Below are 24,717 nucleotides of genomic sequence, written 5' to 3'. Positions count from 1 at the left end.
AGTAAGTCAAAAATTCTACTGTATCAAAAATATTATTTTCATAGTATATTGTAAAATGTAAATAGTTGCAACCATAATGTAAATAGCACATCCAACTAGTGGATGGTTGGCTGGGTAGGGTGTGGGTTCCACTCGACGTGCAACCACCTCCACGTGATGAGCTCTGGGTCGTTTTTTTTTTTTTTTTTTTTTTTGAGAAACGAGCAAAGAGTAGCACAGTGAAAATTCCCGAAAATTGTAAAATTTCAGCTTTTTCTGACCTTGCGCGAACGGAAAATCTAACATTATCCATCAGAATTTAACTTATTTAGGTTTGTTAAACCTTAGGAAAGGATAAAAGAGGTAGAAGGTCTTTATGTTAAAAGTTGAAAGTCCTTTTAAACATTTACAAAAAAAAAGCAATTTTTAAAATTTTCAAAATCTTTAAGTGCGAACGAAAGATGTTATTCGATTTTAACTTTTTTTATGCCAATTTTCTACTTATTACAATAGGGAATTTTCTGCACTAGAACATTTCGAAAAAAGGAAAATTATTTTTTTCAACTCACCCTAGTGTATACCGTTGTCTCATCTTGTGTCAATATCAAAGGACGCAATATACACAAGCAACTCCGTGATCAACCTACATCAAAGCAACTTCTTGTACCGCGAAAACAGTGCGTGTACAATGCATATCTTTATAACCGAGATACATGTATTGGAGATACAAAGAGAAGAGATAGGCTGCCTGAGTGACCAACATCGGTTTATTATCCACAAAATAAGCATTTTTCCCGTCATGCCTGCTATGCCATATTCCTATTGCTACTTTCATATGCTGTTAATAATTCAGACTCTTAATATCAAGATAATGAAAAGCAGTTCCTTAAAGAACGTTATATAGTATTAGCTTCCATTTGCTTACTCTGACCAAACAAAATTAAGCGTTACAAGTATCCATTGGCGTGGTTCTTATGAATATTTATGGTGAGATATTATGCATTGGGTTATTGTTTCAAGTATCCATTGGTGTAGTTCTTATGAACATTTATGGTGAGATATTATGCATTGGGTTATTGTTTCACTATCTGATTAAAAAAGGATTAAAAAAATAAGATTTGCTCCTTTTCTTGCAATTCCAGCAATAAAAACAACAACGATAAAACGAAACTCAAAAAATGTTCCTTCATTTTCTTTGGTTTAGTCTATCCATTAGGTTAATGTGTTGGCGGGAAAATGTCTTTCCCTAAATTCCTAAGAATTCTCCTCCACACAATTCTCTCCTCCTTATTTCTCGCCTTTCTCCGTTTCCTTACTTTTCTCTTCTCTCTCACTGCACAGGAGAAAGAAGCATGTGCGTTCTCTGGAACCGCGAAAGGAGAAAAAGGGTGGCCTGCGAGTTGAGAGTCGCTTCATTTGTAACACACTGAGTGTGGCTCCGGCGCCATTTCACGGTCTGCAATCTTGATGAAAAGATGGCGGATATCGGTTCTCTGTGCCTTTTCTGTCGTTAGTCTCAGACTCGTGGTCCGTTTGTGACTTCTGTGACTAAAAGGGGGAAAGGAGAGGGGGGAAACAGGAGAGTAAAGGAAAAAGATTGGAGTGATTGGAACGGAATTCTCAAAACGAATTTTCGACCACAATTTGAAAATGGTCCTGCGAAAAACCATTTCTTTCCAAGGTTTCAATTTTTTCTGTTATTCTTTTCTTCTTTTTTGTTTTTATGATTTTTCTTTCTTTTTTTATAAAAAAACTTGATTCGCGTGGAGGACCTTTGGTTTTAAGGTTTGGCATTTTTCTAAAAAAAACTATATATATCAGACAAAAAGATCGCGGGTTTCGAGCGAAGAGAAAATCATTTATAAGGAAATGAGTAGAAAATGTGGGCTGTTATGTCGTCGCACTCTAATGTATATATTTTGCCATAGATGACTATGTAGAATCTTCTATGACAATTCTCCTACAATTACGACTCAATTTATGTCGGTAATGGGTCAATGAAAATTTGACCCATGACCCACTACCCATCACCCACCATGACTCACCACTTACTCTGACCCACTCTGACCAACCACGCACCATGATCCACTCTGACTCACCACCCACTAAAAACCATCATCTTTACTGACTAAAGAGTTTATACTTGTAATAAAACAAGGCTGTTAAATTACTACTAATTGGAGCTTGAATTTTTACGGTCAATCGCTCAAGCATTGCACTGTTACAATACCGGTGGATCTGACCTTTACGATATAAAATGGTAAAGTGTTTGTCATGAGCTAAATTACAATGAACTTCCAATTTAACTATATTATATAATTATTTCCTTGTTGAATTACTAATACTTTTCACTGGAAAATAGGATGCAATTTTAAAGTTTCAAATCATGGTAAAGTAAGCCAACGTAAAGAAAAAAATGTTAAATTCGCTTGTGTCTGAAAAGCCAAGTAGTGAGTCCTATTGCTATTATTACAATTAGAAATATCAATATCCAAAAGTGCCTGGAATTCATTTTTTACTTGCAGTAAGATATACTTATTTCACTGTCAGATAAGCAAACAGAAATAAATGAAAAAGGAAGAAAAATGTTGGTCTTGGAAATAAACAGTAAACAAGTTCACCAGTGTTCAGAATATGCTGTATACAATGCACTGAGCAGGGTGGGTCGGTGGGTCAGAGTAGGTCACCATGAGTGATGGGTTATAGTGGGTCACGTTCTTTTGACCCACTTGACGTACGACCCACTGAACCGCTCCATCTCTGCTGCAGACACTATCATCATCATACAGTATACGAGATCGTAACTGAAACTTTTGACCCTATGAAGGAACTTGAAATTTAGTAGCATACACTGAGAAAACTCCGTTCTCCGGACAGCGGTATATTGTACAGCGGGGGACACTTCTAAATGGTACACCTTAGCCGTAAATCTCCATATGGCTGTACCATTTAGAAGTGTCCCCCGCTGTACAAATATACCGAATCCTCTTGCTTAATACAGAAATCAGTACGGAGCATACGTTATCCGTATGCTACATAGGCACTGCCCTTAGATGTTACATCATGCTGCTGCAGGATGTCTGATATCTTAAGTCTTCCTTATATTATATACATATATGTATATTACCTTCGTCAGCTATATGTTATATACGTCCATTTGTATGTGAGATCCTGACCACCTATATTGTTTCATACGGAAAGTACGTACAGATGGAACACTTATACAGAAGTATTATAAAACATGCGTTGTCAGTTATACATTTGCTGTCCGTTAAGTCCAAAAACTACAAGAATTACAATAATGTAACATACGATTTTACGTACACCACATACATTTCTTTCTCTCAAGTACAAATTATTTTTATACTGTCAATCTATGCTACGTTTAATTGTGAGAAGTCTTTATAGAAATGCTATGTCTGTCCGTTCGTCTGACGGTCCACAGGAATCAAAGCAAAAACGATAACCAGTAGCAAGAAGTGCGTTTCTCTTTATATGCATTTATTTTTCTGAGAATAGGTTGCATCTTCACTTTTAACCTTCTATTCAAATCGGAAGTGGTATAAAACAACCATTTCCGATTTGCACTTTAATCACCATAAAGTAGAAATGGTCATGCATAGCGAGAAACAATTTTTCTTTCTTTCTTTTTCTTTTGGCGGGGATTCAGTGTCCTAGGGAAAGATTCTGTCCCCTGTCTTTGCTCTCTATTAAAACCACAAATGGTAGAAATCTACTACAAATTCAGGGTTCAATATTTATCTCAAAGGAGCGAAAACAGTAAGAGATACAAAGATTTTTAATATACAGGGTATTTCAAAAGTCTCTTACCACCCCCTTTAAAATCCGCAGTGATGTACTTATATTGAACTCGATGTAGGAAATATACAATAGGACTAGGGGCAAACCTTTTGGATGATGTTTCCTGGACAGTTGCCATCTTGAATTTCATTTTTTTTATTTCAAACAATAGGTGGGTCATGTGATAAATGACCTTAGGCTGGAATTTGCTCAGGATATCAAATCTGAAATCAGATTCCACGTGTCTTTATTTGGTGAGAAGTTATGGACAAAATTGATATTTACCTGGTACACAATGTGCTCCATGTTGGGCGATGCACATTTTCAGACACCTCTCCAAATTGCTGTGAACACGGGGTAGGGTAGCTGGGGCAATTTGCTCACAGGCATTCGTGATACGTTACTCAAGATGACGAAGATCATGAATTTTCACACCTCACACCATAGCCTTAATATATACCCAAAGGTAGAAATCCGATGAAGCGAGGTCTGGTGATTGGACAGGCCATTCAACTGGCCCACATCAACCAATCCATGCCTCATGAAATTGTTCATCCAGACATTAACGCACCCAGATGCCAAAGTGGGGATATGCACCGTCCTGTTGAAAAAACTTAGAAATGTACCATCTTCCGACACCAGATCTGACAGTATCTAATTCTGTAACATTTTCAGGTATAGTTCCGCAGTTATATTGCAACATGCGACACAGGGTGACGTTGTGGACGGCGCTAATTGAAATCGGCTGCAACTACACGGGCACTTCTCTCATCCCACAATTTGACGATCTGGATGCGTTCTTCAGTTGGTAACGACATGGTTCACTACCTGCAAAAAGAGAAATAGTCACATTCGGTTGTCCATAACTTCTTATCAAATTAAGATACATGAGATCTGATTTCATATTTGACATCCTAGGCAAATTCTAGCCTAAGGTTATGTAACACATGACCTACCTATCGTTTGAAATAAAAAAAATAACTTAAATTCGCGATGGTAGGCCTTTGAGATTGCGCATTTGAGATAGCGGCCGTCTTCAAATCATCATCAAAAAGGTTGCCCCTAGCACTATTGTTTATTTTCTACATCAAGTTCAATATAAATACATCATTATGGATTTTAAAAGCGGTGGTAAGGGACTTTTGAAGCACCTTGTGTATATGGATGGATGGATTCAAGGTGTCAAAAGTAAATTTTGTCTCTAATCTTATTTCTTTATTCAAACCGAAAGACATATATTAGTCATGGTTTCAATGTTAATGACAATCGTAACATATATAAATTAATAATGTCTGTGTGTGAGTGTGTGTGTGTGTGTGTGTGTGTGTGTGTGTGTGTGTGTGTGTGTGTGTGTGTATGTATGTGTATATCTGTTATCATAGTTTCGCATAGAAAATAGTAATCTAGAACCAACAAATTTTATACACAGATAGAACTTCTGCAGATCTAATTATGTACGAATCCCTATTTCTTTATTTTCGACTAGAGGAGTGATTGGGGGGTTCTAAATTTATGTGCGAAAATTGTGCTGTGAAACTATAGTGTCTGTGAGGCAGACAAATCAATTATTTTTGTGTAGTACATATTGCATACTTTTCAGACCTTTAAACTAATTTCCATTAACCTTATTCTTCCCGTACAAAGAAAGTGCAAGTCAACTGACCCGATAATCGGTAGGGACAATGTTAAAGGCATTACTCCTTGTTATGTATATTTCACGGATTTTTGACTTTCAAAGATTTTGCATAAGCATTATTGTTTCTGTGCTAAAAACGGTCATTTCTGCTAGTAGAGAATAAACAGTAACAAACAGTTTTCTATACGTCGATTTCGAGTCGTAAAAACAGTTCTGTTTTCACCTTATCTATATATATATTATCAATATCGGTTTCAAAGCTGATTTGGATAGAGCAAAATCTAAAAGCAGATAGCGAGAAACTGTTTTTGATATCAATTCAGTATCTCAAGAACAGGTTTCATACCTGATCTTGTGTACCTATTACGATCTACTACTTCCCGTTTTAATATTTAATCTCTTGAAAGTTCGTTGTAAAGAAACTCACTTGTCTAAAGCCATGGACTATGGATGAGACGGGTTTAGCGGAATGGGAGATGATCTAAATAAATTATATAGTTCTCATCCTTTAAGTATTGCATATCTTTTTTCAATGGCTAGACCGAGATACAAGAAATTTGATTATACAGGAGTCTCTCATATACAACAAAAATACCTCATACACTTCCTTGAATTAAGTACCGGTAACTTTCATACCGAAGATGAAAAAACGAAAATTTTGGAATATATAAAGTCACGAAATTTAGTTTGTGGGTTAATTTAACCTCAGGAAACACAATTCTGTATTCACTTCACGAATTCAATGTTGATAATACAAAGAATAACAAGAGATAGGGCAGTAAAATATTCGCCACTCTGATGACATGTGAGTGCCTTTGCTATCCCTAACAGCACAAGATATGCTAGGCATGTGCCATTTAGGTGTCCCAGCTACTTTTTAGGTACCCGACACTTGGCACATATGATATTCATGTGTTAAGTATGTACTTTAGCTACCTACTTTTTTAAGTACTTGTTACACCTAATTGATATTTGCAACTATGTACCACAAATATAGTATTTATATACCTGGCTCAGTTTTGCATTCTAACCGTCATTTGTTTTTATGTCGTCAGTTGGGACATACATCTGTTATGTTCTAGGTACATCCTTTAGGTACTTACTGATTCAGATACCCTAATAGCACAAGATATGCTATGCATGCGCCATTTAGGTGTTCTAAATTCATCTCCCACATTTGATGTATTTGTTGCTTCTTTTTCTAAGCGATTATGTACTAGAAGCAACAAATGCATCAACTTTATTAGATGACAACTGTGGCTGATCATTTGAAAGTGAATATAGAAGAACCATGAAATAAAGTAAATAGACACTCGTCCTTTTGTTATAAAATTACATGGCGAGCAGATTTTATCTGATTCCAAACAGCTATCGTCGAATATACGCTGTTAAAGGAGCACTCTGATTAGCCAAATTCAAAAGACCCCAACAACTTATTTTTCTATAAGCGACGTTCTCTTCATCGCCTCTGTGGCTAAGTCGGAAGAGCACGTAGTTAGTAATCCAAAGGTTGGTTCGCGTCCACCCTGGGTTATATTTTTTTACTTGATTAAAGTGTTTTTAGACTCACCTTAATGTAAACACATTAGGCACATAGGTGATTTAACATATTTTGGGGAGTAATTTTGTGGTTCATTGACTCTTACGGCATGGGGAACATATCTAGAACATACTAGGCACGTTCCCAAGGTACATGTCAGGCATGTGCCTAGGGGCGAACATAGAGTGTGACTATCACTTGCCATCCATGTGATTTCTCTCTCAGAGGTACACAAGGCACATACTGGACACATTCCCATGTACCTGAGGGAAGATGATACGCATATGCCTGCTATGTGATTGTGCTATTAGGGCATGACTGTCCTCCTGAACATTTTATGAACCTACTGGATACATAACCCAAAATTGTGGTGCAATTCCAACCTTTCTACTAATGAAGGGCTATCTGAAAATTAAGTGTCCAAATTCTGATCATTATGTCATTGTAAAGAGCATTAGCAAAATGAATATGCCTCAATAAGCGACTATAGTAATGAAACCTCCTGCTACATTCTAGGCAATTATATGTAGTCTCCTGAACGATACGTCTACAAACCATATTCAACTCATTCTGGAGAAAAAGGACTACCTTATCAAAACAGTACACCAACTCACTCGTTTCAATAAATGCGCAGCCCTAAGGACCTTAGAAAGAAAATCCCACTATTTCTTGTCACCCTTGCAAAACACCCAGCGCAGAGAACATTTATAAAGAAGATCTGTTACTTAATTTCAAGATTCGGATTGAAGACCAGAAGAAAAAGAAGAATATATATTTAATGCTATTAATGTGAGTGTCTGGGTGTTGCCCAGAGCGCATGTAAGGCTAGCCTCGGTTGTGTCAAATGTACTGAAGTACATCTGTTCTAAAGCGTATCGTGACCAGGTGGTGCAGTGTGTCAATTACCAAAGGACTCACCCTGACAACTTCCTAGTCTACCCGATTATTCAACACAAAATCATCACCAAGAAGTCAGTTGACTAGTTTAGGTCGAATTCTGAAGATCTAGTACCACGCAACAACGATCCGCCCAAAACATCTGAAGCACACCGTCCCAATTCTAATGAGAAACATCTCCCCTCATGATATACTCAAGGTATTTCAAGATTGAAATATTCAATCTTTATTCAGGAAGATAAAATTATTTTAAAATTATCATGACTTCGTATAGCATATGCTCCACAACATAGAACTCAAGTTAGAATTCTTTAACATTTTTCTGCCAAACTTTAATCTATCTCTATCTACAAAGTTAATTATCCTCTGAATAGGAGAATAGACGTCTAGCCGAGACTACTTTGTTCAATTAAGTTTAATATGTATATGTATAAACAAGAAAGTTAGAACGGAATAAGAGAAAAAGGTGGAAGGGGATATTGTACAGATAAGGAAGGACTAGAGTCGAAGTTGTAAATTGGTCCAGGGGGTCCAGATCACCACTCAACTCACAGAGAGGCACACAGTTTCAAGCTCTGAATAACAGCGCCTACCAAAGCATCTAGTCAGTCTGACGAATCTCGCAAGAAGAAATCAAATTCTCGTTGCACCTGTCTCACCTAGTGGTTCAGAAGGTTCTTAGTACGAACGAGAAAAATCCTTCCTTAAATGAACAGATATTGACTCCCATCCAGAATCTACCTCAACTAGTGTATTGCTCTAAGACTGTAACTTGCTTCAAATTCGTTCACGTGTGTGTAGTTCCTAGTCTGCCTGAGTTCCTGAAAGGTATTGGCAACAATCTAGAAGATAAAGTTTCCTATGGAAGGCTTATGTAAAACCGAAAAGATGAGTCGACCTACACCGCTAGTTTCTGTTTACTCATCAGATCCCAGAGCAGTTGTACCTTTCATTGCCTCAGGAATTACCTATGAAGGGAAGGAATATAAAATGGAGGAAACTCGCAGCGATCCCGACCTACTCTTGGCTGGTGTTTCTGTAAATACGGCCACCTCAACAAGGTACCTCGATAGGAAGCGGTTTGTTATCGCTGCGGTGATGTTCACGACTCTCAACTCTTCTGCGATCTCCCTCTCAGGAAGGATTTTTGTCCCATCTATAAGAAGATTGGTCATCGTATATGCTCATTGACCCTGTCTTCGAACATTTACTTTATAAATGCATCAACCACCTTGCACAACTACTCTTGATAGCCCTCTCTCTCTCAGGAAGCTCCTTGAGAATTCTCCTGTCTCATCACTCGCTGCACCGCCGGTCAGCCTTCTAATTCTCAAACTCTTGCTTCTTCTGGGAATATTCCTACTCTCATCACTGGAGTCCACTCTTACATAGCAAGAGTTTTCTCACTTCTTAGTGAATATGGTCTAACAGAGAATATGGTAACTTCGATCACCAGTGTTCTTTCTAGATCTATTAACAATATTTAACAGCTGAACAAAGGAATTATATGAGCTTCCTACTGTTCCTCCGACACCAGCCAAGAATATTAACATTCATCATAGTAGACACCTTTGTCTCCTTCTACTAAGAAGGAAGATAGACACATCTATGATACCTCTCCGTTTGTTTGATGGGTAAATCCCTGAATTTATAAATATTCTTCCGTTCTACCACATCAGAACCGTCTCATTTCTGCCCTTAGCGGAGCCACTTCTACAAACAGCTCTCGAACATTGGAGCAACAGTATCTCAATTGGCTTTCTTCCTCAATTGAAACGAAAACGTTCATACCAAGCGCACCATCGACTGTTCTGGAGTTCACGCACTACACTTACATCATAAGTTAAGCTGTAGAAAGTAGCTATAGTTAGACGTCGTTTCCCGCCTATGTGGGGACAAATTAAATTTCTAGATGAGATAGGTGATGCCTGATCACAGCAAGTGTTTCTCTTTCTACACTACTTAGTCAATCCTTAATTCCCATCTCTTTTCTCCTAAAATTCACTCACGTCCAATGAGAAACAGCACCTATTATCACCAGGACCGTGCCAGTTGTGAATTGCTACAGCACGTACATTCTACATTTCAGTATCGCTATCTTAAGATTATATAGGATGCAGGACTTTTTACCAGATAATTAGGAACTCGTGTCAGTAAAAACTGTCATGAAGGACTTCTCGCAAACTGCTAATATATATTTCACATGTTACATATCTTTTGGGAAAGTACAAGTCGAATTTCCTTCCTGATTTAATGTGAGAAAATGTGTACAAAGTTTATCTATATCCTTCGAAAACATTCTGTATATTAATTATTCTTATGCAAATAACAGTAAAAATATCATATATTAATATCACTATTTTGCTTGACAGCATTATTTATTACCACGTTTAAATGACTTGTGAAACGCAATGTTTTATCGAAGAAAAGAATACAAGTGATATAAAGTAACTACAGGCTAGTTATACGAAGTCGAGTGCGCAAAAATGTCAGCGAGAACCTGCAGGATTTCACCACGGAATTTTGCACCCATTTGACTGATGTTAAATAGTCAGGAAGCAGAAATCGCATTAAAGTGTCGAGGATGTCAAATTCAGCACTATGAAATATATAGCAAACTTTTCAAATACAAGGTGGGCGAAGATAAACTTAATCGGATATGGAAGATCAGAAACCAGAAAGCGCTGCTGCATTTGACGTAGCAACACGTAATATTACTTCGTATTCCATGTAACGAGATGTGAACGAAGTACATTGGTCTTGAATGGAAAGAGAGTAAAGACGCGGGAAGGGAAAGCACGACCTGCAGCTGTGAAGAAAACATAGTTGAGATAAAACCAACTACCAGTGTTGACACGAAAATGTCACTGACGAAGAAAGTTACAAAATTCATGGTAAAGGATTATTACTTATTGACGTTGATCGCAGAACAGAGTGCAAGATCAATTTTTAGTCAATTTCAACAGTGATGCACCTGCCAAGTTATTCATACACAAACTCGCAAAGAAGTTTGAGGAAACAGGATCCGTGATTGATAAGAAACAGGAAAGTTCGCATTGAAAAAGGACCGAGTTGAAGAAGAAAGATACTCACCAGCGAATGTAGCAACAGGAACACTAAGTGCAGTAGCATCTATCACAGCAGACGGTAGTAATCGAATAACATGCTTGCTCATCTTGAAGCACTTTAACCGGAAGTCATATAAGACTATGGCCTTACTAGAGTACTCTGCTTGGAATTAGTGACTTGTATTTTCAAATCTAACAGTGCTGTCTCGAAAGGTCTATGATCTCCAAGGTTCCCTGATTTATCCAGTTGCGATTATTACCGTGTGGCAACCTGAAATGCAAGGTGTACCACAAGAATCCATGAACCATTGCGTTCTCGCAATCATAAACTTTCTGGGTTAGGAGTTTGGATGCAAGTGGATTCGACTCAGAAGAACTATATTATGCTCAAATTCACCACATATGACTTAATGTGGTTTTTGCTTGTGGGTGCATGTCAAGATGTAAATGTATGGGAAAAATTCAAGAAATCTGGATGACCTTAAAGCAATGATATATATTGTAATCATGGTCATTTGCGATGAGCAGCGCCGGAAAGCCACTCTGAATTTCAGAACAAAATTTCTTGGATACATCGATGTGAATGGTGTCCAGTTGGAGATATGACAATGAGAATGACAGGTATACAGTATTGCCAGGCAAACCGTTAAAGATTACTGAAACTTTACAGATTCAAACTTTAGTTCAATGAAATATTTCTATTTACTATGAAATTAAATTTAATTCAATTTTGGTAAGGAGAAACACTACATAGAGATTTAAAATTTTCTCTTCTTTTTCATTATGGACCCGTTATATGACATATGTTACGACGTCCTTCAATTCTGGAATACGTGGTCAGCTCATGAGCTCCTTTGGCCATTATTCCTATTTTTCTTCACTGTAAGTAATGAATCTTAAATCTAGAAGCCCGGAATGGCCACACTATGCTTGTCTTAGTAAGAGGAAAAACTGTGCATAACTAGAAATCGAACTCAGGACTTCGTGAACTAATCTCTTGGCTGAACAAGAGTACGAGGACTATTGCATTAACATAATGTGATATTTTCATTAGTCTACCTTATTTTTCTATCTTGAATTTGTACCTTATTAACAAATGATTGCTTTTGTGTAAAAGGGGCAATTGGATGAAATTTTTGATCTCTAATTTTACTCGATTTCATAGTATTAGGTAAGATATAAATTGCAACATAAAAACATTTCTCTCATGTATCTCTTTCCCATTGGATCCTAAAATGTTAAAATGACATATTTTTCTTTTTCTAACCTTTAGATGGGGAATTTAGAAGTAGTTGTTCCCCCCGATATCCTGAGTGAAGAGTCCTCGGATGACCAAATGGCGAAGGAAGGGGGCAGTGTTCGACTGCGTTGTAAGGCTACGGGACTTCCCGAACCACGCGTCTTCTGGCGAAGAGAAGATGGCCAAGAAATAGTTTTAAGAGAAGAAGCTCAACCTACAAGAAGAGGTACGTATCTTTTTCTAACTTTGAATTGTTCACCCATGTATGCATTAGTATTTCCTATGTTACATTAAAACTTTGATCAAAAGTGCTTTTAGAGAAATTAAGATGTTTATTTACATTAGTATTTATGATATATATATATATGCATGCGTTTCATTGCTTAACACCAATAGTAACGGCCAACCCGAAATTAATGTTGCTAATTGGGACCGCGGTGATTCAGCGGTTGAGCGTTCACTTGTGTTGCGTGGGGTCCCTGGTTCGATCCCTGCTTAAGCCATATGAAATTTGTGCTGGTCAAACACCGTGTACGTGGGTTTTCTCTTAGTTGTCCCATTTTCTTTTATTTTCTTAATTCCACCATTTCATTCATTTCCCATCATCACCGTCTTCTTTAACCTACACGGCATAATCGCGGGACGTAAAACTGAAAGATGTCATTTTATTTTTTTTTAGAATGTTACTAATTTTCATGGAAGGAACTAGAAAAGTTACGTTTATACAAACAGATCTTTCCTGAACTATTCAGCTAAACAATATTTACTTTCCATTTCCTTTGTGTACTGCAATTGAGGCAACATTCGTTTACTCATGTGGAAATCGAACTGTATGTACTAGTTTCCTTCTAGCTGGAGACTTCGCTCCGAGAACCCACCATTTGAGAAGACTTTTTAAAAATATTATTTCACTTTGATTGTAATCCGTATTCTGAGGAGAGAGAAGAGTTTAAATTTTTCGCAAAGAATAATATATTGCACTTTTTTTTTTTTTTTGTATTTCATTCAGTATCTATATACGGTATATATAGTCATTGTGAAAAGTGAGCACACTACTGACTTTTCAGAATTTGCAAAAAAAAAGAAAGAAGATGTATCCATATAAAACACAGTTTATTGTATTTGTTCTGTAAAATAAACATCAATGTTCATATAGAGAAATTAAAATTTGAATCTCTGTTGGGAACTTCTGAAGAAAACTGCACAAGAAATAACTACATTTTCTACACATATGTCTTTTTATTCATTACACCTAGAGTTCAATTGTTAGCAATTATTTTGTAGCATCGGATAACCACAGAACTAAAGACAATATAGAATGGCATTGGAAATACAGTACAATGTATTAAGCTATTGCGCGCCCATAATCTTATAAAGCAGGCAGCAATAAACTACGGAAACCGGATTTCTAAAAATAAATAAATAAATAAGATGTACTTATAGAATTTGTAGTGGGAAATGATATATCATAAGACAGTTGTTTTGAAGTTTTTATCTGAATGAAATATGGTCATATTATTCAAAGAATCTCTCTATTAAAATGCTACTATCGCAGTAAAAGGGCCTGTGCTCCAACCCCTAACTTTTGATTTCAATCCTTTGATTTACGGTTATTTGTGATTTCATGTTTAACTAAGACAAACATTTGAAAGTATGTGTACTTTAAATAGATACATTATTTAAATAGATCTTTTTCATACAGTTTAATTTTTAAAATTATTGTTTAAAGCCTTTGAATTTTAATAAGCCTTCTTCAAAATCAATGCAAATGAATTGTGCTGCTATCTTTGGAGTTCATTTAAACTATACTTTCGTGGACGTTTATATGTTTGTCGCTAATCCTTTCGACAATGAGATCTCAGAAACTACACGCTCTAAAAGGATGACGTTTCCACTAATCGATTGCAAATTTTGCGTAGATTGCCCAGTTCTAATTGAATATTAAAAAATGGCCATTATTTCTTTATTACATTTTTAGGTTTACACTGCAAGTTCATTAAAAAAAAATTCGTCATATCCTACGCATTATACATTCCATCATCGCATAATTGTATATGTGGGTTGCATATCTCGCAGGTGTTTGTTTAATGGCAAAATTATAATGAAAAACGAAGTATAACCATTTCTCCACGTTAAATCTTTATTGTTTGGAGTGTTTTGCCCAATGAACACCATTTATCACTGACATTATAATTAATTGTGCGTGTAATGTATTTGCTTATTACATACTACAAGCAAGAAGAAAGTAGACACTGATCATACATGAATTAAAAACTCCAACAGAAAGTAGGCTCAAATTTTGCAAACGGTGCGAGATATTGAAAAAAGTAATTGAAAAAAAATCTCCCCTTCATGGTATCTCTTGCCGATTTTTATCAAGACGTCTTTCACTTGTGTCTGTAAAGGGGTATGTACAGATGTGAGGAATAACAAGAATATTCTTGCTCATATGTGAATGATGCGCTTTGTAGAGAGCGCAGGTTCAGCTAGTAGAAGAAAAAAAGTAACATTTTATGTTCGTAGAAGAGAATGAATCATCAATGAAAATAGCACTTTGAATATATTCTGGACTATTCAATCTTACTTAATTTTGTGAATACAGACGAAACAAAACATCATAAGCTCCTAAAAGTCACTGAATGCAGAAAATGACATTCTTAAAATTTTACCGAAATTTTTAATATTATCGAATATAAAAATGTAAGGTGATATGTTTTTGACTGAATAGCTCTTGAACGATATCGATCAAATTTTCAACATAGATGAGACTCAGGTGTGGGATGTTTTTTACCATTTTACTTTGACGGTGCAACTTAGGTTGAACGAGGAAGATATTTAAAATGATTGGAAATGACCCATATTAGTGTCGAATCCATAGTTTTTGCGGTGATTGAGATGAACAGTGACTCTTCTAAAGCTATTTAATTCCAAATTCAGCCCCGCAACTTGGAGGAGAGGGAGGGGATATATATATAAATGATCTAGAATGACTGATATTACTGTCGAATTCATAGACGTCGGAGTCACAGAGACGAACAGTGACACATTCGATGCCGTTTAAATCTAAATTCAGCTCCATTAGTACCCCAAAGAAGGATGGTGACATGTAAAAATAATTGAAAATGACCGATATTAGTGTCGAATTCATAATTTTTTGCGTCCCAAAGTTGATTGGTGACAGTTTTGGCGTCTTTTATGTCTAAAATGAAGCGTATTCTCCCTGTGCATAGAACAAGCATTCTGCCAGTATAAAATACGCGTTTTAAGTATTTTTAAAAATATCTTAATGTCAAAAATACTATTAAGATATAATTTGTATTTTGTATCGGAAATACACTTGTAGCTAAAGATGAAATATATAAATCAGAATGCAATGTGCTTGGTAAGAGTTGTAAATGGTCATAAATGCATACTTATGTCGTTGCTAATTTCTGTAAATTAATTTACAACGTTAATTAGGGAAATGTCTAAATAGTACAAAACGAATTTAATGAATAGAATTAAAGGAATAAATCTTCCAATGAATGGGGTGCTGAGAGAATAATTTCTAGAATTCTCCTCTCTGTAACTCAAGGTCACCAGATCGCGTCACGTAGGCGTGGAGGCGGAGGAGTAACATCTGCGAGAGTTTTCCCCGAGATATTCCTAATTTCTCTGACTTTAGTGGTCTACATATTATTTTAACATTATTCATTTGAATTTCTGATCGTTTCCATTAGCAAATTGAAAGTAGCTTGTCGTTCTTAGAGCACACTCGAAACTGTACGTATACTGCTAGAAACTACGTATATATCAACGTTTTATTTTATAAGGAGCAAACTCCTAAACAAAATTTCAATTTGCTCAGCAAAGTATAGCTTTTTCAAGTATTTTCAGTAGCAACATAAATTATTATTATGTTTTACTGTTTCACTTGGGCAAGAAATAATAATAATAAAAATAATAATGTTTTCTGTGTAACTAATAACTATGATAACAATGGAAACCAAAGTGAAGAAAAAGTTATGATAATTTATTTAATTTAAAAAGAGACTAAATATTTCCATTCTTCAGTTTATCTAAGCTGGTAGGTGGTTTTGAATGTGTCAATATGGAACCATTTGAATCCGTACGGACGTCAAAATTGAAAGCAAATAAAATATTTAATTTAACGTCACTATGGCGAAAAGTGCATAGTTCTAGAGCTAAGGCTGTCCAAAATCGCGAAAAAGCCAAATTTCAAGAGGCTCTATTTCGAAGTCGAGAAACTATGGATGGTGGCCCTTATCAGCGTAAAAAAAGTCACACATACGCAATACAAAAATGCACATTTCATTAATGTTCAATGGGTGTACAGAGTATTCCATGTAGGGTGAAATTCCCAGACATGCCATCAACCGAATTATGAGATGTGCTTTGACATTATGATTGGTCCAAAGAAGGCAAACCATAAGCCTTGATAACAATGAACACGGAATCCTTTAGCATGATGTCGGAAGTGTTAAGGATCGTCAGTAGAAAGGTCTCTCGTACTCGGGAAAACGCATGATGCAATATTTTCTTTCACGCTTATAAATTAAGAAAACGTGAAATATATTGTGACAAAACACACCGTATCACACGTTATTCCGAACATAAAAAAACATGGAGTTACTGGTTTCTAACACTTCCAAGTTCCCTCCGAAGCATTAGATGTTTATTGTTATCAAAGCTTACATCCTGCCTACTTTGGACTCTCCTTGAAATCAGGGTATATCTGAATACTCTATTGAAAGCATATCTTGGAATTAGACCCTGTAGGAAATACCCTGTACATCTATTGAAAACTGACGACATATGCATTTTTGGATTGTGTATAGGGCCGTTGAAATTTACCTTTTTCGCGATTTTGGACAGCGCTAGCCCTGAAACTATGCACTTTCCGCGATAGTTCCATATGAACCCTCTCTCTTACTTTGATGTGAGGAATCAGCTCTTATAGTTTGTCGGTATAGTTCATTAGCACCCTGCATACATTTATATGCAGGGTGCTATATCGGGTGTTCTAAAATTGGAACCTACGGACAACGAAGCGCTATTATTCAAACCAAAATTAAGCGAAAATGCTATATAATGGTATACCCCCCGAGACCTCCTTCAGCCACTATAGAGAAACATAATTTCATCATGTGGCAACGACGCAGATTAACTTGCAAGCATTAGCGTTGCTCCTGAAATCCATCAAGCATTTACACCGATTGTTTTGCTAATAATGCTAACGGCAACGTATATCGACTTTAACTGTCAACTACAAAGAATCGCTCTAACTATTTGATAGATAGGTAGACTTTCTCGTAGTTCTATATCTGCGACGTTGCCACATAGTGCAATTCGCGTCTACAGACGAGGACCAGAAATGTATACAATCACATATAATTTTCGCTTTATTTTGACTTGAATAATGTTCTGTAGTCGCCATTTTTAGAACACCGAATATATACTATACCTACGGACATGATGATGTCCAACACATGATCTAACGTCGAGCCACTGATACCTTGTATCAGCCTGATAAGAGGGGAAAATATTCCCAACCCTGTTCATGTGAGTTAACTTTCAAACAAATCCAGTATCTGCTGAAAAGCAATGTTCTTTTCGATACTAAGCTTAGTGCTTTTAGACAGAGAAGAAAAACAATACTTGAATTTGTTTTCGAGGAAAACTAATAATTCATGCATAGATTACCTTTTATAATTATAATTTAGATATCTAAATACTCATGATCTAATCACAGGTAATTGAGGAGTGAACAATGAAAAGTGATTTCGGACATTCAAGACTGCATTATTGGTCTAATACTACAAAATGAAATGGGAATTTTAACATCGCACGATTATGTCCTGGAGGCTAAAGGAAATAGATGATGAGTGAACAAAATTATTAATGAAAGGGGCTGAGGAATGAAGTGGAAGGCAATAGAAAAACTCTTAGAAACCAATGGACATAACGCTGTTCAAAACAAACTTACATAGCATAGCTGTGAATCGAGCCTATGACCTTGAAACCAAAAGTAAGCGCTCTATCATTGAGCCACTATATTCTAATTATGACGGAAGGGCGCTCCCGATTCCGACATCGAGTAATTGGGTGGTAGATTGATTTGGAATTTAGTATTTTTTTAGCACCGAAACAATTTAAGACGTGGACCTATATCTTAACGTGAAATCTGAACCACATAAGCTCCCACCTGGAATCGATCCCGAGTCTCCCGTGCCGCAGATGAGCACTCTACTACGACGGAATTTCCCACGGTCCAGTGGTGCTATTCAGCCGTTTCCCTAGAACCGGTTGTTAAAATATTTTCAGTTCGCAGAACCGTTTGTTAAGCCCAGACACCAGTTATACCCGGAAACAGTACATTTTTGTTTAACTATGTTTGTTTGTAGAAGTGCTTACAGCAACAGGGTTAAACATATGATCTCTCAGAACAAGGTATAAGCGTTTATTTCTTAATCTCAAATGCTCAGATTTTAAGAATGAGAACTGCGATTTACATCAGTATAGTTGTGAGGGTTATTTATATTCGAAACGCATATATACCATTATCAACAACGACGCATACTTCGTGATTTTTGCTAGTGTTGTTCACGAAGTTGTCTCTCGTCTCGTGAAGTATCATGGAAATTCAATTTCGTTTTCAAAAAGGTGGACGATGTCGTCTTGTCTCGTTTCCTCAGCAACACTACTTTCTGCACAGAATAACACACACGTGAGTAAATAGCATGTGTATCAGTTTTCAGTATTATAGCGTTTCGTTTACTCGATATACATTTCAATTAAAAGATCATATAGTTGAAGCATCACTACTATCGTATAGGTTGTGTTTTAAATATTCTAATCATCTATTGTATAATTGCTACTAATAAAATTTTCACCAATATTGTTTGAAGCGTTTAAGCCAACAAGTTCCATTATTTCTCTTTGTTAAGAGGGAAGTTTGGATCACAAATTCTTTACAATTGAGACTAGGAGGTTAAGGCAATTGATCATGTTTTTATTTTGAAAGAAGTGTGTCAGAGCGATAACCTCTGGTGCGTGGGGTCCCTGGTACGATTTCCGATCCAGTAAGTTTGTGTTGGATAACATCGTGTCCATGGAGTTGTCGGGTACTCTCGATTTCTCTTCCTACCAATTCTTCCATCATCAGTCACTTGCCTTAATCATTGTCCCCCTTAGCATAAATGACATTGTCATGGGGCGTTATACTGAAAGTTAAGCTGCGCTAAGGAATACGATGTCGCATATAATTTGCAGAAGAACTATGGAATATTCTTTCACACAGTATGTTTACACTATTTTCTTTACAAGCATTCCCGCCTTTGCTAACGCGCCTGGTCCCTATAGACACCTCAAGTTTCCACTAGTTTCACCCTGCTCTGAGTTGGTTAAATACTTTTTGCTTTTAGTGGCCATCCAGCACAGGTTTGATCATGTTTTTTTTACACTATACTCGTTTACGCGCCAGCTCTCTATAGATGCACCCGCTCATGGACCCACTACGTTCTTCGTTTCTTGACCGATCAGATACATTTTTTGCTTTTAATGGTCACTAAACACAGGTTGTTTTGTGTTTGTTCCATTTATAGCGTTTATGGCAGATATCTATGTGCTGTATTTTTACCCATAAAGTTTGAGTCCTCATAAGAGAATCGGCCTATGAACTCATAAATGCAAGTTGTAAATTATTTGGACTTAATTTGGTGATGAATGAAGTACAAAATAAGTTGAGTATGTTCCCCTAAAATAGGACAGTACTTATAAATGTTGGATAATCTGAAATTTTTTGCTACAATTTAACAGAACTTATCCTATGTATTTCCAATTAAACTTTGGCACCTATTAATATCTACGTTTTATTGTATTTTCTAACTTATATTCAGGAGAAAGACATTAAATTAAAGAAATGTATGTTTATGATGATCAAGAAACAATTATTCTTAGCATACATTACAGAATTCATGAAACAGAAAAAATATTGTGTTTCCTTATTTTAAATGATTTGTTTTAGTTCGACATGTCACAGAATATAACTTCTGTCATAGATTACTACTTTAATATTTTCCCAACGCAGAGGGAAATCAGGGAATTTTGAGACAGCGTTATCATCTTGTACAGCACAAAATTCTCAGCTTTTACAAAATATCAAATATGTCTGTAAGTACTTGACTTATCAATCTCAAATGAACGTGGCAATGCTCCTCACGATATACTGATTTGCTCTATTAATTTTAAACTATACTGTACTAGGGACCTTTTCTAAGTTATTGCACTATTTCCAAACTCAACGTTTCTCTCTTCTGTTGTGGCAACACTGTTTAACTGACTCTTATAAACTTGAAGTCATCTTAGAGAGTTCCTCCCAGTATTCAATTTAATGTGCACAAATAGTTACTACTTCATTCCTTGTGCATGTTAAAGGTGTTTAAATTTGGCACATGTTTAACGTTATTTCTCAGAAAGTATGCAACACTGATCTGCGAGTGTCATCTCTTTCATCTTTGTTTTCATTGCTGATTCGAATTATGAAATTAAATTTAGGTCATTATATTTAAAAAATAACAAAACTTTATATTGGATCGGCAACACTGTTCATCTAGTGACGTTACGCAATATACGGATAGATGTCCCCCTTGCTGTAGTTACTTTGTGCAAAAATTTCACTTTTTTCCCTCTCTTGGTTCCTCTGTTATAATAATGGGACATTATAAATGGTGCACCCGGTATATATATTCCCTTCTGTATACACATTTCCTTCTGTATATATATTCCCTTCGTATGTACCAGAGGTGAACACCATACTATAGGCACAATGCTCTGTATGTAATATCGTCACGGAATACGGAATTGAAATTACAAAATACACAAAATGAACTTAAAACACAATAACTTATTTTAGAGCTCCCACACAGAGAAAAATCCGTTCTCCGGACAGCGGTATATTGTACAAATATACGTTATCCTCTTGCTTACTATAGAAATCAGTACGGAGCATACGTTATCCGTATGCTACATAGGCACTGCCCTTGGATGCTACATCATGCCGTTGCAGGATGTCTGACATCTAACAGTTTTCCGTATATCACGTGCATATACTTATGTTACCTTCGTCAGCTATATGTTATATATGTCCATTTGTATGTGAGATCCTGACCGCCTACATTGTTTCATACGGAAAGTACGTATAGATGGAACACTTATACAGAAAGTATTATAAAACATGTGTTTTTAGTTATACGTCTGTTGTACGTTAAGTCCAAAAACTACAGGAATTACTCATGTAACCTATCTTTTTAAGTACGCCACCTACAATTTTTTTTCTCAGTGCAATGTACTGACATAGACGAGACAGTGCCAAATTTACATAATCTGTTCCTTCACCTGAAGAATTGTTTAGAACTTCAAATATATAGGTTTCCCTTCAAAAACAAAGTTAATATCATTCCTGATTTTTTTAAATCCTGCTTTTATTAGTCATCGATAGTCTGTGTCTCATTTTTACTTGTCGCATTGTTCTACGCGGAGCTATTATTTAATTACTTCTGATATTTCTACAAGGAGTAAATGCATAACTCTGAATATACTGCAGTTTTTCATCGGATGCTCAGATCTTTTAATATAGCAACATGAGAACCCTAACATTATATTCAAATCCAACTCTGATCCAGTTTTTTATTGTATTTCTGAACGCTCTAAATCTACCACTGCTTTTCTTTCGTCACACCAATGACAAATAAAGGATATTATTCTGGATCAACGCTGTCAAACAATTAGGTGTTCATGTATAAACTCCAGAACAGATGTTGAAGGAACAATCACTGGAATTATTATTATTATTATTATTATTATTATTATTATTATTATTATTATTATTATTATTATTATTATTATTATTATTATTATTATTATTTAGGTGAAATAAGATGTCAACATTTTGTATTTCTGCAAAGTTGAATTTCAACTTCAAACCAAACAATTGTTTCCAAAGATTGAAGGAAACTACATACCAAGTGTCATTGAAATAGATAAATGTTAACTAGTTACGTGGAAAGACGGATAGACACAGAAATGCCGAAGGAGTTGAATGTTAGATGTTTGCTTATGCTTGCTTCAATAAAGAAAATTCCAAAACAGTACAGACATAACTATGTTGAGTAATTTGATTTACATCCGTATGCAACATAAAGGTTATGAAGAATGGTACCTACCACGTACGAGAGCCTCGAATCTCTTTGCACTTGAATATTGTCCGGTAGATCAGTTCTTTTAAAACAACTCTGTCAAAAGTCCCTGTTATGTAATGGTAAAAGTAAGGGGGAGCGCGGGAAGACGCCATCCCCTACCTCGAAAAAATATGTACGGCGCCCTCCCAGTTCGTAAAAATTACAAAAGCAAAAATAGGCAAGGGAAGCGGCTTGACGTCATGTCGCTACCTAGTCCTCCTACCTTTTTAGATCCCCTTTTACACCTGCTGCTATGATGATTGAGAGTAGAATTCAAACGTGGTCAATTGCATTATTATAGATATGTAATTCAAGGATGCAAAAATTAAGAACAGGAACATAATAATATCAACTTAACAATATAATGAGCTACAAAGTTTACATACCGAACAAATAGGATACGCATTGTGAATAAAATTGCATACTCAAATATTTCTTGCGCAATTCAAGTACATTCAAGTGCAGTTGTTATGAATGTACATTCTCTTTACTTCGTATGGTCTGTGATTTGATTTACGAATTCAGATAGTTCATATTTCTTCTCATGGTTTTCTTGAAATTTCTGGCTTCTTCTGATTTTATTTGCGTTTTCTTTTGATAACCGCAAGAGAATAAACTAACTAAATTCCACAGACAATACATAGTTGACATCTGAGATATGAACTGGTCATCTACTGGTGAAGAAACAAAGTATTCCAAGTCCACATTTCAAATCAGGCTTCGATATTCCTATTTGTATTCGAAATTTAACATTTATATTCAAATATTACATATACCTGGCATCAGTGGCGCACTCAAATTTTTGTTGGCAGAAGTCCGAAGGGTATGGGTCATATTCTACAAGATTTGACGTCTACATGTTATATCGCATCGGGGGAAGACATGGGCTCACTGCACTGTTGCCACAGTCCTAGCTCCAGAGTGGGCTGAAAAATAGTACCAAATTGAAACAAAAAGGGCTGAATTCATTATTTTATACCAGTGTAATACATGGCTCTATAACACGAAACTAAAAGAGGTAAAGTTCTAGAACCCCCCCCCCCTGCCACGAGTCCAAATCAAGAAAGTCTTTATCTTCGTCAATATGGCGTCACTAGTAAACAACTTATCCCGGTAAGCCGGCAACTACGTCAATGTATTTTTTCATTGCTATTATTTTTTGGTGTAGAATCTTTGCAACGATACATAAATTGTAGACTTAGTTGAGCACACGCTGGTCTTCTTCAGAATTTTCACCATTTCATTCGTTTTTTTCTTTTTGTGTGTGTGTGTGTTTTTTAAGATTTCAAGCTAAAATTTTCACCACACTCCTTCTTTCTCATCTCCTTCGTGCGCCCATCTAGCGTCATTTGTTTCCCGGTATAGTTCGAATTACGAATTTTCCACACAAAGTTCGTAGTGTTATGCGGTTCAACGTTACTGAATGAATGTTCAACAGCATTTTAAAGAGTCCAACACACAGTATGAGTAACGTGAGATGTAGGAAAAGTCTTACTGAAACTTTTGAAAATGTGACAAGTATTTGTTAAATGGTGCTGAATTGGAGAGAATTGTACCAACTTTTTCACAAAAGGGGCTGAAAATGCCAACGTGGTACCAACGGGCCGATGAATGACAAAAAGGGCTGAATTTGGTACAATTGTACCAAGTGTGGCAACAGTGGCTCACTGGTAGAACGCTTACCTCTGGTGCGTGGAGTCCATAGTTGGATAGCAGACCACGTAAGTTTATGGTAGACATCATCATGTACGTGGGTATTCTCATGATATTTCCGTTTCCTTCCACGTTCTCATTCCATCAATTATTCTTTCGTCATTATTCACTTGCCTAAATCATCCGTCTCCCTTAGCCTAACAGGCATAATCGTGGGACATTAGATTGAAAGATAGTATTACACCCGTGTCATTGTACATCCGAAATCACGATAAAAGAACCACCCTGTGTATTCTCTGAAATAGTATACAACTACATGTTTTTTATTATTATTTAAAAGAGTAAGATAACGTGTAAGATCAAATCTTTATTATGCGTACATCCGTCAATTTTCCACTAAATATACACAACTTTATTAACAACTTGTGCAAATGTATGTCGAGCTACAAAAATCTCGCGGTGGTCTGTCCCGGTTTATCCCGCGTGGATGCACTCTTGCGTGGAATAAATCCGAATTACATATTTCCTTCCATCAATTTAATAGATCAGTGTTATGGTGGACTTGGGTTACGTGAAATCACTTTCACGTGCTCGATATTTATGCGCTAAAGTATTAAAATAAGTAAAGACTGATATGATAAAATTATAACTGAGAGATTTCAGCC

At 36.2% G+C, this 24,717-nt stretch overlaps 1 protein-coding gene across 1 annotated transcript in view; it reads left to right on the top strand.

Annotated features, from left to right (window-relative positions):
• The window catches only part of LOC145675696 (lachesin-like), an 866,246-nt gene that overhangs the window by 643,445 nt on the left and 198,084 nt on the right, over positions 1–24,717 (top strand). The window contains exon 5 of the mRNA XM_081746303.1: positions 12,195–12,387. Within this exon, the coding sequence (XP_081602429.1) occupies positions 12,195–12,387 (193 nt within the window). The remainder of the gene's footprint in view (positions 1–12,194; positions 12,388–24,717) is intronic.

This window comes from Thermobia domestica, chromosome 2 (genome assembly GCF_964235325.1).
Source record: "Thermobia domestica chromosome 2, izTheDome1.hap1.1, whole genome shotgun sequence".
NCBI classification, from domain to species: domain Eukaryota; kingdom Metazoa; phylum Arthropoda; class Insecta; order Zygentoma; family Lepismatidae; genus Thermobia; species Thermobia domestica.
This window is presented reverse-complemented; position numbering and strand designations above follow the sequence as displayed.